We start from the raw sequence: 17,168 nt of genomic DNA, 5'->3' as shown, positions 1-17,168 counted from the left end.
GGCTTACATCCTTTAGTCTATATCAGTCTCTCTGTCAAGCAATAGGGGGATTGGGACATTTTCATCTCTTCATCTTCTCATCTGTCTGTTTTTCCTCTCCCTGTTTTTGTGTATAAGTCACCCAGCAGATGTTATTTTACAACGAGGAGGACCCTTCCATCTGGCCCATCACAGAGAATTGTAACAGTTGTGGAAATACAGAGACGCACACAGTGACAGAGCACTGGCATCAGGAGGAACCAGAAGTATTGTTATAATAAAGCCTGTGATAAATCACTGATCTGGCATAGATGTGGTACATTTACACACACACGAGCTCGTGCACATCGTATGTCTGTGCCAGTGTGTGTGTCGATGAAATCTTCAAGGAGAGGGACACCCAAGGAAGATTCATATTTGTGTGTGTGTGCATGCTCTCTGTCTGGAGGGATTTTATATTTATTGAGGCCTCAGCCCCAGGCTCTCAGTATAAGTGGATAGATTTACAAAATGATTCATAATTGACTATGCCCAGTCTGTTCATTCCTATTAAAAAGAGTAGCCAGTCACTTTAATGGCCTCCTCTCAAATGAATCTGCTGCTGGACCCAAACCTGCGTCACTGTCTAATGAAAACCTTGTAACTCCATATTTTCATTGTTGCAGTAACTCCCTTCAATTTTCTGAGTGTAGAACCAAGAAAATGTATTCTATATAGCTTCTGAAATTTCTAAATTGTATGTTTGTTAAGGGTAAAACATGGAAGTTTTTCCATTTCCTGAAAATACGTTTTTATTAGAAAGCAATGATTTGTGCTCAGGCACTTGGTTCGCCTGCCAAAATATTTATCATCAGGCACAAACACACCAGATTATGAATGATTTACTACTAAAACCAAAGGCAGTTATTTGGAATGGATGCTGGGAAAGTTCTCTAACTTAGTTGTATAGAGATGAGAAAAATGTGTCATTTTCCATTGTTTTTAAAATGGCCTAATAATAAACCAGATTACATTTAGCCAATGACTGGAACAAAGTAATCTGCAAAAGCAACAATATCCACAGATGGTTTCAACTAAAAATGAGACACCCTCCCTCATTTTTTCCTTATCAATGTAGCACACACACAAGCAGAGATGTTTCTCACAGTCTCACCCCGCCGTTGTTTGATTTAGTCTCTGACCTTTGACATTGGCTGGGTCGTGTTGGATGGACTACTGGTGCTGGTCCAACTGGGAGGCTTGAAAACTGGCCAGACTGTGTGTGTGTGTGTGTGTGTGTGTGTGTGTGTGTGTGTGTGTGTGTGTGTGTGTGTGTGTGTGTGTGTGTGTGTGTGTGTGTGTGTGTGTGTGTGTGTGTGTGTGTGTGTGTGTGTGTGTGTGTGTGTGTGTGCGCCCGCGCGCATGCATGTGAATGCGTGAGTGTTTTTGCGTGTGTACATGATTAAAGATTCCTGTACACATTGATTATTAAGAGACAAGAGACTGGCTCTACAACATTAGGATCCCTTAGTCTCTCTGATTTACTGTGTTTGGATAAACAAGAATACATCATGTTCCAACTCTTTCTTATTCACTTATTTTCCCCCTCAGTCCTGTGACTTTGAGAGAAATAGACCTGAGTAACTGGAGTGCAGTATTAGTCGTCCAGCTAAATGGCCTTCTCAATGCAATGGCACACAGAATTTTACTTTTGGTTGCAATGACACTTAGATTGATTGGACCATAAGAGGAGTAAGGAGTAAGTTAAAGAATTAGGATTCCCTGCACATACCAATGTAACCAATGATGACAGCCACAACTCCGTTAGCCAATCAGAATACAACGCTGAGGTGAGTGTCAAGCCAGATGGTAGAAAGAAGAAGAGTAAGTAGTGCATCATTCATAAATTGACCCCTGGGGTCAAAACCTGCATCATACAGTAGGTGATAGATCGACCTCATAGAGTGTATCAGCACATCAATGGACCAGATAGCACTACTATAAGCCATCTGTGATGTGTGTGTGTGTGTGATGACCTGGATTGCTGAGACATAACAGCCATGATAATAGAAACCCACCCTTGATAACCAAAGGTCAACAACCACTAGACCCTTAATAAAGTAATTCATGATCGTTACAAGTGGGCCAAAAAGACAAAGCTGTCATCAGTGTCGTGACTCAGTCCTTTGTGACTCCAACTCCCATGAGACCACAGTCATGAACTCTGTATGTTAAAGGAGGGAGCTTGAATACAGAAAAGCACTTGGGTAATCAGGTACATGGGAGTCTTTCTGTGATATATGGGCTATGTACTGTACATTGCTGTAGGATATGTCTGAAGAAACATTTCCTGCGCTTCAAGTTGAGATTCTGTATGTAATGAATAGCGCTATAAAAGTTGAATAAATTATTATTATGATTAATAATGTGATGATACTTCTTATTTCCTGATATCTAAAAAACAAAGTGCATCAATGTCACAGGCGTCAAAATGAGTAGACCAAGGTGCAGCGTGGAATATGTTCATCTTGTGGTTTAATGAAAGAATGAACACTTTACAAATTAAACAAAAAATGACAGCAGACAGTTCCGTCAGGTACTTACAACTAAACGGAAAACAACTACCCACAAAACCCAAAGGAAAAACAGGCTGCCTAAGTATGGTTCCTAATCAGAGACAACGATAGACAGCTGCCTCTGGTTAGGAACAATACTTGGCCCAACACAAAGAAATACAACACATAGAATGCCCACCCCACACCCTGACCTAACCACATAGAGAAACAAACCCTCTCTCTCAGGTCAGGGCGTGACAATCAAGAGACCGTTGATTCATTTACGACTAATTTCATTGCTAATGGATAGTTTTTTCCCACTGTTGTTTCAGTGTTATTTGTACTTATTCTCTGAATTTCTCATTTGAAGTCAGCCCACAGATGTGAGGGTTTCCAGTTCAGTCTCTGTATTCATTTTTCAAATACGTAAATCAAAGCATCTCTGCATCGGCCTATCCTGCGTGCCGATACAGGAACTGAAAGTCCCAGCAGCTCAGTTCTATTTCAGAGCATTTCAACGTTTCTTCTGTTGAGCACCCTCAGCAGAGTTTTCAGGGGAAATGGAGAGTCTGTGACACGACTTCTGTTTTTGGATGTTAACAAGGCAACACTCCATCTTAACTCCTCCACATTTACTGGATTGGTTGAATAGTGCAGAAGAGAACCTCCCCAGACAGTTTTTGTCTCTCATCAGAAACAGAACGCTGCTCAAGCGTTTCTTTTACGCCTGCTACAGAAGCCTGTTTCATCCAGTGTTCCTGAGGAGTAAATATTCCCCTGGAAATATAAAGGATTAACTGTTTAGAAGCATTTAAGTTGCGGCCTCTAATAATCATCACATTTGGTCAGTTCTGAATGGGAACCTCACAATACATGACCCTCATTATGACATCGTTAAAGTACCCTCATTATTGACTCTTCTCACTGTCCATATGACATTAAATGAGGCACTCTAATCGCTGTCTTTGGGACATTACAATGAGGTATTCTCATCACAATGAGGAATTTTAATTCCGGTTTTGATGACATCACAATGAGGTATTCTCATTACTGTCTTTGTGACATCACAATTAGGTAAACCCTCTTATTCCGGTCTTTGTGACATCACAATAGGTTACCAATTATCACTGTCTCTGTAAAATCATAATCCACTTAGAATAGGTCGTTATAAATAAAATGTCACAATATGGTGCTGAACTTTCGATTTGGCTGCTGGGGGGGGAAGGAGACCCCCATCTCCGCAAACCATTGACAACTACATGCCGTTTTCAAGGGATTGTTAAATAAATGTTATAACTATTTGGTTTTAATAGCATCACCTGTTGAAGAGCAACAGTCAGATCTACACATTTCCGATTATTCTACATTTAGCCCTATCATCAGAGCCCTATCATTATACAGCAAATAATGTGACGGTATAATGTGAGGGTAGACTATCCATTTGTCATTTAGCTAGCTAGCTAGCTAAGTAAACAACGTATCATAAGATTGCTTAATCAGAGATTAGGCTTTTGGAAAGAGCTTGACATGAGCAAGTCCTCGTCCTGGTAAAGTTGTCAATTGGACGCCGGTCATCATCACCACTATAGATGGCAAGCAAATGAAACAATATTTGGATATATCCATCTACTGTAGTAGTAGCAGTGCATGGGTAAAATCAATGAGGAAGCCAAACCAAGCCAGTAACAAATCCATATTACAATCCATGTTGTGATAATTGCGTTGTTTGCTCTATAACCCATTCGTTCATTTGCCAGCGTGGTATACAATAAGGCTGTGACAACAAACAGTCACACAGTGGCGGAATAAATTCAACTACACATACGTTTGTTTCATCACAAAACCAGAGAGCAACATCTGTCCAGTTAAGTCAACAAAGCAAATATTGCATGTAACAAACAGTTACAGTGCATTCAGAAAGTATTCAGATCCCTTGACTTTCTCCACATTTTGTTACGTTACAGCCGTATTCTAAATTGGATAAAAGTTTTGTTTATTTATCATCAATCTACACACAATACTCCATAATGACAAAGAAAAACTGTTTTTTAGACATTTTTGCAAAATAATTGTTTTTAATAATAATTGAAATATCACATTTACATAAGTATTCAGACCCTTTACTCAGTACCTTGTTGAAGCACCTTTGGTAGCAATTACAGCCTCTAGTCTTCTTGGGTATGTCGCTACAAGATTTACACACCTGTATTTGGGGGTTTTTCCCATTCCTCTATGGAGATCCTCTCAATCTCTGTCAGGTTGGATGGGGGGGCGTTGCTGGATTGCTATTTTTCAGGTTTTTCTAGAGATGTTCCATCGCATTCAAGTCCGGGCTCTGGCTGGGTAACTCAAGGACTTCAGAGACTTGTCCCGAAGCCACTCCTACGTTGTCTGACTGTGTGCTTAGGGTCATTGTCCTGTTGGAAGGTGAACCTTCGCCCCAGTCTGAGGTCCTGAGCGCTCTGGATCAGATTTTCATCAAGGATCTCTCTGTACTGCTCCCTTTATCTTTCCCTCGATCCTGACTAGTCTGCCAGTTCCTGCTGCTGAAAAACATCCCCACAATATGATGCTGCCACCACCATGCTTCACCGTAGGGATGGTGCCAGGTTTCCTCCAGATGTGACGCTTGACATTCAGGCCAAAGAGTAAAATCTTGTTGTCATCAGACCAGAGAATCTCAATTCTCATGGTCTGAGAGTCCTTTAGGTGCCTTTTGGCAAACTCCAAGCGGGCTGTCATGTGCCTTTTACTCAGGCGTGGCTTTCGTCTGGCCACTCTACCATAAAGGCCTGATAGGTGGAGTGCTGCAGAAAAGTTGTCCTTCTGGAAGTTTCTCCTATCTCCACAGAGGAACTCTGGAGCTCTGTCAGAGTGACCATTGGGTTCTTGGTCACCTCCCTGACCAAGACCCTTCTCCCCCGATTGCTCAGTTTGGCCAGGTGGCCAGCTCTAGGAAGAGTCTTGATGATTCCAAACTTCTTCCATTTCAGAATGATGAAGGCCACTGTTTTCTTGGGGACATTCGATGCTGCAGAAATGTTTCGGTACCCTTCCTCAGATCTGTGCCAAGACACAATCCTGTCTCGGAGCCCTATGGACAATTCCTTCAACCTCATGGCTTGGTTTTTGCTCTGACATGCACTGTCAACTGTGAGACCTTATATAGACAGGTGTGTTCCTTTCCAAATCATGTCCAATCAATTGAATTTACCACAGGTGGACTCCAATCAAGTTGTAGAAACATATCAAGGATGATCAATGGAAACAGGATGCACCTTATTGCAAAGGGTCTGAATACTTAAGTAAATAAGATATTTCTGTTTTAAGGTTTTTCGCTTTGTCTTTATGGGGTATTGTGTGTAGATTGATGAAGAAAAACTGAAAACAAACTTAAAGATACCAAAAACAATTTAGTCCAATCAATGTCGCTAAATATCATGTGGCTGTCCATGGTACTACTTTCTGTGTGCGTGTGTCTGTGTGTGTGTGTGTGTGTGTGTACGCAAGTAAAACATTTTTCTTTACTCACCCTACTTGTAGACTAGTTGAACGCCAATGCCATAATCCTTGCCTCCATGTTGGAAAAACAGTCTATGGCTTTGTCATACAGAAAGCTTTTCATTTTTGTTGTCATAGGCTATCTAGTTCAAATGCTTGCTAGCAGAACTTCCTCGCATGGTCAACAATGAACCAGCTAAAAGTACTAGGCTACATCTAGGCTACATATTGAACTTCAATCGTGTCAGGCCAGTGGCACAATATATTCAATTCATGATTAAGCCAGAATGGCCATCATAATCAGAGAATTAAGACAAAACCACAAGTCCAAATTACCTTCTCCATCCATGGCTTACGAAAGGGCTGATTTACCAAGCTAGCTACTGCAGGACATCAACACAAGCTAACCAGAAACTAAAAGGAAGTTTTGGTTAGGATGTTTTGATTGGTGTGAAGCCAAATCCAAACTGGCCTCCCTTGGGGGGCATTTTGTGCATCAAGGGAGGCCACAAAGGATGGGAAATTAACCTAAGCCACTCATACTTATCAGGTATAGTTCATATCACTTTTATATCACTCTTTATATTGTAAGGCTACCCTCATGTATCTGAAATTACATTATCGTTGATGTTTACTGATCATGAAAAGCAGGCAGTTACTTGCTGTATAACTCTGATGATAGAGCTAAATGTGCACAATGGTTTTGCATGAAATACGCAGACAATTGTAGTTCTGACTATGCTCTTCAAGAGGTGATGATATTACAACCAAATAGTTAACATTTATTTAACAATCCCTTGAAAACAGCACGCAGATGTCAATTATTTTAGTGGAGCTGGGAGTCTCCTTCTCCCCCAGCATGTAAATTGAATGCTCTGCACCTTACAGTGACGTTTTATTGATAACGACCTATACTGTCATTATCTTCACTGTGACATCACAAAGTGGCAAACTTATCACCTCATTATTGCGCCATCACAAAATGGACAGCTACCTTGATTAGTAACACTATCACAGTACTATGTAGGCCACCTACAGTATTACTATATCTAGGTCAGTCCTGTGTTGTGCAACATAAGAAACATTTCTGGCATTTTTTTTTAAGTGTTCACCTGAGAAGGAAGTGAACTGGTTCAGTCAGCAGGGGAGACAGGGTGACCTAACAGAGTGATGATCAATAAAGTGGTAGTAAATACCCCTGCAGCAACCACAGTAGACCATGATCAAAAGCTTATAAAGGAGCTAATCAGCTTTCCCAGACGACAGGGTAATGTCCTTATGATGGCCAGCACTATATTTAGCAGCCACTCTCCCTCTTAGCAGGGGATAACATTGCCCTGGTTCCCTACTGTTGGTGATCATACACACTAATACCCCCAAAGGGACCACACATAGAGAGAGAGGGAGGGAAGCGAGAGTCACCTTATGCAACAGGTGTGAGGAAAAACTACCTTTGTCCTTTCCTCCTCTGAGAAATTACAGAAAGACAAGGGGACAGTGAGACAGAAGAGGGCCAGGAGAGCCAGTTTGTCACCAGGGAGAGTGACTTCTGGAGGCCTGTCCTGGTTACATTAGTATGGCGCAGGCCTGGAGCAAATCCCCTCATTCCTCTTCTCTACTTTGCTCCTCAGCTCTGCTGGGAGTGCCACACTCAAGTTCATTACATTTACATCATTTAACAGACTTATCTAGAGTGACTTAGACAGAGTGCACAGAGTGCACAGACAGATTTTTCACCTAGCCGGCTTGGGATTCGAACCAGCGACCTTTCGGTTACTGGTAGACACACACCTGGCTTTTGTTTGACAAATACTCCCAGTGATGGTGGGTGACGTCTGACGATGACATCTGTGAAAGGGAAATCCTACACGGTCTGCTTGATGTGATACGAGCATTTTGGGCAGTCTCCCTATTGGAACATTGGCCAAAGCTGAGCCACAGGGATTCGTGTCACTATTCATTGTTTTGCACGTTTCGTCATAATATTGTTTTGATCTTTCTCTTGAGGACTGATGCCCGACTGAAGGTTCCACTCAATACATTCTCAATGGGTACTGATAAAGATTTAATCTTAAGTGCAACATAGTGGCTTGGAAACACGATACAATTTCAAAAGGAGGCAAATAATTAATAGGAAAACCTTTTGTCATCATTGGGATGTCACCAGATTTACTTTAGATGCAGGTTAACTTTAGCTAGCTAGCTAATTTGAGGGGACAGCACCGAATTTTAGCTAGCTAACGTTAACATTGCTAGCCATTTTTGACTAACTTTGCTCACTAACGGCAACATTGCCATCTCTCTAAAGTACATTTGACGACATCATAATGATGGCAAAGTTGTTTCCTACGAATTATTTGCATACTTTAACAATGTCATTGTATTTCCAGACCACTATGTTGCACTTAAGACTAAATCTTCATCAGCGCCCATTGAGAATGATTTGAATATTCAAAAAATATTATAATGAAACGTGCAACCCATGAATAGTGACATTGCTCGCCGTAGATGAAGTCATTAGACAGGTCATTAGTGGACTTTTGGGCACCACTATGGCGGGCCTCTTTTTAGAATGTTCAAAAACAATGGCATGACGCGACCGAGTGACGGAAGTGCACCGTTGATAAAGAAAAGTAAAAATGTCTGTATAAAATAATAAGAAATACAGAGCTATAATGTGATCTAGAGGTGCTCACTGTTCATTTGAGCTTGCAAACAAAAACACACAGAGGCATATATGTTGAGTTTGACAAATTGGGGTGGCTGGTAGCCTATTGGTTAGAACATTGGGCCAGTAACCGAAAAGTTGCTAGATTGAATCCCTTAGCTGACAAGATAAAAATCTGTTGTTCTGCCCCTGAACAAGGCAGTTAACCCACTGTTCCTAGGCTATCATTGTAAATAAGAATTTGTTCTTAACTGACTTGCCTAGTTAAATAAAAATCATTGTGGTCTATTTCTATATGTGTATTGCTAATGCAAATCACTATGACCCTGCCTCTTTGTCTAAGCTTTTATTACATTCAATCGCAGTGGGGGCACCAAACAGACTTCTCCAGACGCTTCAAATGTATGCAAAAAAATTACTCAGAGAAAGATATTTTGTTTAACAAGCAATACTTTTTCTCAAAAAGGTAGAGGTCAAAATGATTGACACACCTGCTTTCAATACCTCACCTTGGGAGGATAACGGCACTGAGCTTTTTTCTAAAATGTTTTGAGTGGGAGAACACATTGGGAGGGATCTTAGACCATTCCTCCATACAGAATCCTTCCAGGTCCTTGATATCCTTTGTCTGCGCTTATGGCTCTTCAATTCAAATCACAGGTTTTCAAGTGGTTTCAAGTCCAGAGACAGAGATGGCCATTGCTAAATTTTGATTTAGTGGCCCATTAACCATTTCTTTGTGGATTTTGATGTGTGCTTGTGTTTATTGTCTTGCTGGAAGATCCACTTGCGGCCAAGTTTTAGGCAACCCGTTTTTTTGGCTAAAATGTCCTCGTACTGGGCAAAGTTAATGATGCCATTGACCTTAAGTGCCCCAGGACCAGTGGAATCAAAATAGTGCCATAACGTCAAAGATTCACCACCATTTTTTACAGTAGGTATGAAGTTATTTTCTGCATTCACCATTTCGACACCAAACACACCACTGGTGTGCGTGGCCAAAGAGCTCTATTTTCATGTCTTCTGACCAAAGCACTGGTTCCAATCCAAGTGCCAATGCCGTTTAGCAAACTCAAGGCGTATACATTTGTTGGATGAAATGAAAATAGAGCCCTGGCCATGCACACCAGTGGTGGGTGTGGCATCGAAATGAGAATTAATGAGCAGAAAAGAACCACATACAGAAAGAGCATGGGTCATGAGGGACGTACAGTTATGAGTATTTAAATACTGTATACATACACTGAGTGTACAAAACATTAAGAACACCGGTTCTTTCCATGGCAGACTGACCAAGTGAAAGCTACTATCCCTTATTGATGTAATTTGGTAAATCCACTTCAATCAGTGTAGATCAAGGGGAGGAGACAGGTTAAAGAAAGCCTTTCGGCAATTGAGACTTAAATTGTGTATGTGTTGCATTCACAGGGTGAATCGGCAAGACAAATAGATTTTAGTGCCTTTGAACGGGGTATAGTAGTAGGTGCCAGGCGCACCGGTTTGTGTCAAGATCTGCAACGCTGCTGGGTTTTTCCACGCTCAACAGTTTCCCTAGTGTATCAAGAACGGTCCACCACCCAAAGGACATCCAGCCAACTTGACACAACTGTGGGAAGCATTGGAGTCAACATGGGCCAACACCTCTGTGGAATGCTTTTAACACCTTGTAGAGTCCATACCCTGACGAATTGAGGCTGTTCTGAGGGCTAAAGGGGGTGGAACTCAATATTAGGAAGGTGTTCCTAATGTTTAGTATAGTCAGTGTAGTCATAACTGAGTGCATAACTGATTTTCCATCCTTTTTAATTATAAAAGTATTTCATCTTAGACACTTGCTTTTAAACATTATTTCCAACTCTTTGACAAACCCCATATTGGATGGCAATCAAAATAGACATTTACACAACAATAAGACTCTAAGACATTCTCTTTCTTACATGCCGACTACACCAGCCACGTGTGTGCGTCTGCATGTTGATTTTGTCTATCCCCACCAGACACGATCATGACACATAGGGTTAAAATACCAAAATCAACTGTGAATCAATTATAATATACATTAAACATTCATGGACATTTAGCTAGCTAGCGGTTGCTAGTTAGTTTGTCCTGGGAGATAAACATTGGGTTACTACCCAGTCATACAAAATCTACTCCGACGATTAATCCACTGATAAAAAGGGATACCTAGTTAGTCATCTATAATTCATCTCTCCTCATTTGTCTTTCAAGCATCCCCTTGGGTCTGTAACTTCGTGAAATCCAATAAGGAGGGGACTTGACGCTCGTGGATGTTAGCGCTTGGCTATGCAGACACTCGTTCGCGGGCTGTGTGGGTGAAATTATTGAATAACATGTGTACATTTATTCTGCAACACTCACGCACGCAACGTGTTCGGTGTGGTTTGCGTGTTAGTTAGAAAATAATGTTTTTAAAACAAAAAAGAAAGTTAAAAAAGGTTACATGAGCAACACCGTTAACCTTGTGTGTATGAGTCATCATTAGGTTTGCAAAATTCTGGGAACTTTCAATAAATTCCCTGTTTTTCTAGAAATCCTGGTTGGAGTATTCGAGATTTCCTGCTTATTCCTTCCTGATTCCGGGAATCCTCCAATCGGGATTTGGGGAAAACCAGAGAATTTATTGAAATAACACTCTCCCACACATGCAAACACACACGCACACTTGCATTAACACTCTCTGTACAGCCTCTTGGAACGAGGCAATCAAGAAAACTATGGCATGAGCCGAACAACATGTACAAAAATAGAGATTGATACAAAAATAAGATATCCAAGAACAGGTTTAATAGAATGATGTGAGGTGTCTGCATTGATAGGGTTAGTTTTACCCAGTATTTTCACATGCTCAAAGTTTGCGCCTAACATCTTTATAAGGGGAATACAAGATAATTAGAAAAATACCTTTGAGATGTTAACTTAGTTATCCTTCTCTTAATCTTTACTTTGTTCATTATTTGATGTTTAATTACTTAAAAATTACAGGTGCAAACTTTGCAGAGGTGAAAATGCTTCCGCTCCCCCTCTCTCACATCACACATGGAAACATCTCACAAATAAAACATCAGAAATGTCACAAAGAAGAAAATGGCAAAGGACAATTTCCACCTTGTGAAAAACACATTTCCCATATATTTCCAAAATACACTTTCAGGACCCTCTCTCTACTGGTAAAAACACCTACAGTACGCTCTGTTGACATACTCTCCTTGTAAACTCCTCCCCTCTCTTACACTCTAACCCATCCCCCTCTCGTCATCCAATTATACTTTCTTGAGTTGGGAGATATGAAACACACTAAGTCAAAGGTCCAAACCGTCTCCCTCTACTTCAATAACAATTCCACATTGTGTCCCTTTCTGGTCCAAAATACATTCATTTACACAGGTAACACACTATCACCCTTAAAAGGCCCATGGTCCTTTGTCTAAAATGAACAGGCCTGGGTTTATTGACAAAATATAACAACCTATTTCTTCCTTTTAGACATGTAGGCACTTAAAGCAAAATATTCACATACATATTGCATATTTTCCCCCTTGATCAGCCAAATGGTGGGTATCTACAAGATAGCTCTTTGGTTTGTAAACTATGTCCAGTTCTTCTTTTGCATGTCTGCGGTCAGACTCTCACACTTCTTGTTTTCACTGGTCAGAGAAATGTCAACGCTCTGTCTTCTTAGCCAACCAATCAGGACATGTACACAACTTCCTGTATTCTCAGTGATCACTTTCTTTCACCGTACACTCAGTGTGTGCCTATGTAAATGTATGCAATCTCTGGGGTGTGAGATGTTTAATAGTGTGTCTGTGTTTGTATACATGTATGAGTGTTAGACATTATACTGTGTATGTATATTCAAGCGTGAGTCTCAAATACAAGTCATTGTTTGCAAAAACATAACCATTATCACGGTGGTTATGTACATTATTTCACTGCATCAACACTGGTAGTATTCAGCCCTAAGCCGAATGTTCCTATACTTGTCACTCTGTGGCGGTGCTTGGTTGTTCAGCAAGGTGCCTGGCATCTAGGCCTGGCTAATAGCCATGGACAAACTGGCCTCCTGGCTTCAACCTCAGCATCATCTTAGATCAGCATTCTTCTGGCTCGCCTCTTTTTACCCTCCTCCACCGCTGGCTTTCTGCCCTGGATGAAAGCCTTCTATCCAGGGTCTGACCATATCCAAGTGGCCTCTTCTCTCCTATCCATCCTGCTCGAAACCAAAGCAAAACTACACCTCTCTTTATCTCTCTATCAGAATACAGAGAGGAACCACGATCATCCTGTGATCTATCCATTTGTTAGGATGAGAATCCTGTCGTTCCATGAGTGACTGTGTGTATGTGTGTGTGTCCACACACACTCAGTTGCAGGGCATCCATGCAGTGTACATGGGGTGGTGCGGAGGTGGATGGTGTGGAAGGGGATACTGTGACGGAGGGTGGTGTTGAGGTGGGTACTGCTGAGGGGGGTACTGCTGAGGGGGATACTGCTGAGGGGGGTACTGTGGGTAAACGTGCTGCACCTGGGCCACGTAGTAGTTACTGAAGTTGCCGTCTGCGATGTAAGGGGCCGGCTGGTAGTAGCAGGTGACGTTGGCCGTGTTGGGGATAACGTTCTGCTCGGCAAGGACCCGAAGGGCCAGGGAGGAGATGAGGCCCAGTGTCTGTCTCCTCTCGTGGCCCATCAGGCACACGGTGCTCTCCCGCACTACTCCATGCAGAGTGGCCAGATAGTCGTATTTCCTGTCCTCGAGACCCACAAAGTGGTTCTGGAGGTAGGATTCCAGCTTCCTCCTCTGCTCGCCCACCTCTGGGAAGTCTATGAAGAACCTGGAGCACATGTAGCGTTGCAGAAGTTTCATTTCGGGTCCGGAAGCCGCACAGAAACCCCGGACCAGCAGATGGCAGTATTTCAGTAGACCTCCACCGCGAATTTCCTCGGGACTCCGCGTGCAGATGAGGCGTTTGCGTAGGTGGTCGAGGGCGGCGGAGAAATCACCATAGACGCTCTCTCCCAGGATGGTGGGGTGGAAGGTGGCTGCCATGGGGTGCTCGGAGCACTCGTAGAAGAGGAGAAGGGAGTCCAGGCGAATCTGGAAGGAGTCCACACTGAACTCAAACTGGCGACGCAGAGAGTCCACAAACTTTAACTCCACATTCTTGCCTCTGTTGTTGGAGAGGGAGATGAGGCTCCAGCGGTCTGAGTCATTACACACCTTCACCATCTTCTGCACATAGGCCTCCTGAAAACACAACAATAAAGTCATAAGAATACATGTCTATGGTAAATGGTAATAATAAATGAAAGATTAGATACATTAAATACATTAATTATATTTTGTATTTTATTAATTGGTTGGTTCGAGACCTGAAAGCTGATTGGCTGAAAACCATTGTAAATCAGACGTATACCTTGGGTATGACAAAACATTTATTTTTACTCTTCTAATTATATTGGTAAACAGTTTATAATAGCAATAAGGCACCTTGGGGACTGGTGGTATATGTCCAATATACCACCGCTAAGGGCTGTATCCAGGCACTTAGCAGTGATATATTGGCCATATACCACAACCCCTCGGGCCTTATTGCTTAAGTATAGCATTATCAGCATATCTATTAGTGATGAGCGGAAAAAAATCATTGATACAGTTACATATCGGGATATTATTTTTGACGATATATCGTAGGGGGAGTGTGAGTGCTTTTCAAATGTATTGTTTTATGCATTCTCCACACTCTCATCCCCACAAGAACGTACTCAAGGGAATGTCCTCGGAGAATGCACTCAGAACATGAGAGTGTGGACCACGGTAGTATGCATATTGAGAAACACCCTATATGTTTTGCATTGAACAGAGGTAATCTTCTCCCTTATTTGGTCTGCTGGACAGCTCTAGTGTCGGGTCATTCGTAAGTAGGTATCTAGGTAAATGAGCGGATCCCATTCCAATTGGATTAGTTTGAATCCTCTTTGTAGTGGAAACCACCGTTTCTACTATCTGCAGCCTTATCACCATGCAGCTTAGAATCCATGAATGCATCATAGGCATACTGCAAAAAAATAATGTTATTACGATGTGGATTGACATAATTTATTGCAGTAAACTCATTGAGGGGAAATGAAGATGTAAAACGAATGTACTGCATTCTCATACTGGAACATAACTTTCACTGGTTGCATTGTAACGCAAGCCATGATACGTTCTGCTCCCGAACAAGGCAGTTAACCCACTGTTCCTAGGCCGTCATTGAAAATAAGAATTTGTTCTTATCTGACTTGCCTAGTTAAATAAAAGGTAAAATAAAAAATAAAATACAAAAAAATACGCAGCATGCAATATTCATACAAACATTTGCGCATCTAAACTGTTACGTAATACACTGTATTAACCAGCAGTATGAATCTGAAATGATCATGTCAAATGATAATAAAAGTTAAATTACCTTTAAGGTCACTGGTGTGATCTTCTCCTTGTTCACTCCCTCGGGTAAGAAGTCTAGTAGAGCGTCAAGAACTATATCCTTCACCGTCTGGAACTCTAGTTCGCCTTTCATGTCGGCACAGAATATCAAGTCCAGATCCTTCCATCCCAAACCGCTGTCCTCGTGGAGAACATGGCTGGCTGCGGAACCGTTCAGGCGGACCTCCCGGACATGTATGCGTTTCTCCTCCATGCGACACCGGACCACTTTGACGATGTCCCGCGGTTTAATCTCCAGGGTTGGGAAGTTCCAGCGGCCGTGGATGGGGATGGACCCAGCCAGGATGGCGTCCAGGCGCTGCACTTGTTCCCAGTTCAGCACGCTGAGGTTGCTGCTCTCCCCGTCAACCAAACAGCCCTCCACTGGAGTCGATCCTCTTGAGTCGACTTTCTCGCCCATATTGATAAAAGGTAGATATGAAAATGGAAACGACAAAAGGGTTCACTCCCTCCGTCTCTTGCTTTGCTGTGAAATAAGGGAGCCGTGTTGCCGCAGGAGTAGCTTGCCAGAGTGCTTTGGCCACATCAACTGCCTGTATTTACCTTTATCGCCGTCCTTTAGATAACGTTGTTCATCATAACAAGCTGTGTCGTCTCCAATTTACGCACAGCAGACGTAGTTCCACTTCTCAGTTGCTTGTAGTGAAGTCGGGGTATATGTTCAGCTCGTTGCGCTGCGTAAAGCTAGCTGTCCAATCTCTTCCCTTTCCCCAAGTTCACCGGGATATTATTCGATTGTTGGGCGGGTCTCGCGGGCTTGTACAGCCGTGGGCCTAGCTCACTGTCCCGTATTAGTTAGGTCACTGTGCGCTTTCTCTTCCGTCTGGGTCGCCATCGCCTAAAGTTGCGCCTGTCAATTAGCATTGATACAGAATAGCGTCTTTCACTTTCTTAAGTTGTATCCCCACTCCTAACATAAATCGCCTCTTCTGTTAGAATCAAAAACATTTCAGCACCTCCAAAAGTTTATTTTCCTCCCACTTTTATACGCAGCAGGTTTCGCGTCCTTTCGAATATATCTCTGCTGCTCTTTTACGCGTCAGATTTAACCTACGAAAGACGTATTCCTATACACCTTCACATACCATGCCATAAAATGGTGTATTGCTTCTACTTGCGCGTTACATGTTGCCCGTGTTTCGCTTGATGGCAGTGCGTCGCACCACTGAGAGGTTCTGACGTCGAAAATGTTTTCCCCTGCGAAGGAACAGTGGTGATGGTTAGTTTGAGTGGCAGCTCGTTCCACCAATCGCTGTAATCGGTGCGTCAGGGTACATCGCTCGCAACGCGCAATTATTTTTAAAACATTTTGTTCACCTTTATTTAACCAGGTAGGCCAGGTGAGAACAAGTTCTCATTTACAACTGCGACCTGGCCAAGATAAAGCAAAGCAGTGCGACAAAAACAACAACAGAGTTACACATGGCATAAACAAACGTACAGTCAATAACACAAAATAAAAATATATGTACAGTGTGTGCAAATGTAGTAAGGGAATAAAGTTGTCCCATATGCTGATCTGAGATCAGTTTCTCCACCCCATAGATTAACGTTATATTGGCAGAATGAAGGCTGATTTTAGATCTGTCACTAGGCACATTCTACAAGAAGTCTTGCAGGGCTGTTTTTATAGATGCAACACATTTTGCACAGGGATTTTGATATGCTTTTCAGTTATTTTACACCCTGAAGATTCACTACTAAAAGCCACATGCATGTGTTGTTTGACAAACTCCAACATGTACATCATACTCTTCACATGTGTCACAGAGAGTACCTTTAATTATGTGTAGTATTGTGTCAGATATGTAGATCATGTTGTTTACACAAGTATTCATGTTAACTATCAGTCATATTCATCTCTTGATATAAACTGGGCGATGCAAGATCCTTCCCTATATCGCCCTCTAGGGGTTTCAAAATCTCCCTCTCGAAGTGTAAGCTCACATGTCAAATATTTAAAAAGTCAGTATTC

The 17,168-nt window shown here is 42.1% G+C and overlaps 1 protein-coding gene across 1 annotated transcript; it reads right to left on the bottom strand.

Annotated features, from left to right (window-relative positions):
- Positions 1-10,468: 10,468 nt before the first annotated feature.
- On the bottom strand, positions 10,469-16,390 carry LOC106571492 (terminal nucleotidyltransferase 5A). Its single transcript, XM_014144653.2, has 2 exons — positions 15,156-16,390; positions 10,469-13,951 (listed from the first exon to the last, which is right to left on the bottom strand). Exons 1-2 carry the CDS (start codon positions 15,591-15,593, stop codon positions 13,070-13,072), a joined length of 1,320 nt encoding a protein of 439 aa, XP_014000128.1. The 5' UTR covers positions 15,594-16,390; the 3' UTR covers positions 10,469-13,069.
- Between the last annotated feature and the right edge of the window lie 778 nt (positions 16,391-17,168).

Source organism: Salmo salar, chromosome ssa15 (assembly GCF_905237065.1).
Source record: "Salmo salar chromosome ssa15, Ssal_v3.1, whole genome shotgun sequence".
NCBI classification, from domain to species: Eukaryota; Metazoa; Chordata; class Actinopteri; order Salmoniformes; family Salmonidae; genus Salmo; species Salmo salar.
Note: the sequence above shows the minus strand (reverse complement) of the source record. Positions and strands in the feature narration are given on the sequence as shown.

Coding starts and splice junctions, on each gene's coding strand:
- LOC106571492 (XM_014144653.2), bottom strand. CDS start 15,593: ATGGGCGAGAAAGTCGACTCAAGAGGATCGACTCCAGTGGAGGGCTGT. Junction 13,952..15,155: donor TCACACCAGTGACCTTAAAG/GTAATTTAACTT, acceptor TTGTGTTTTCAG/GAGGCCTATGTGCAGAAGAT.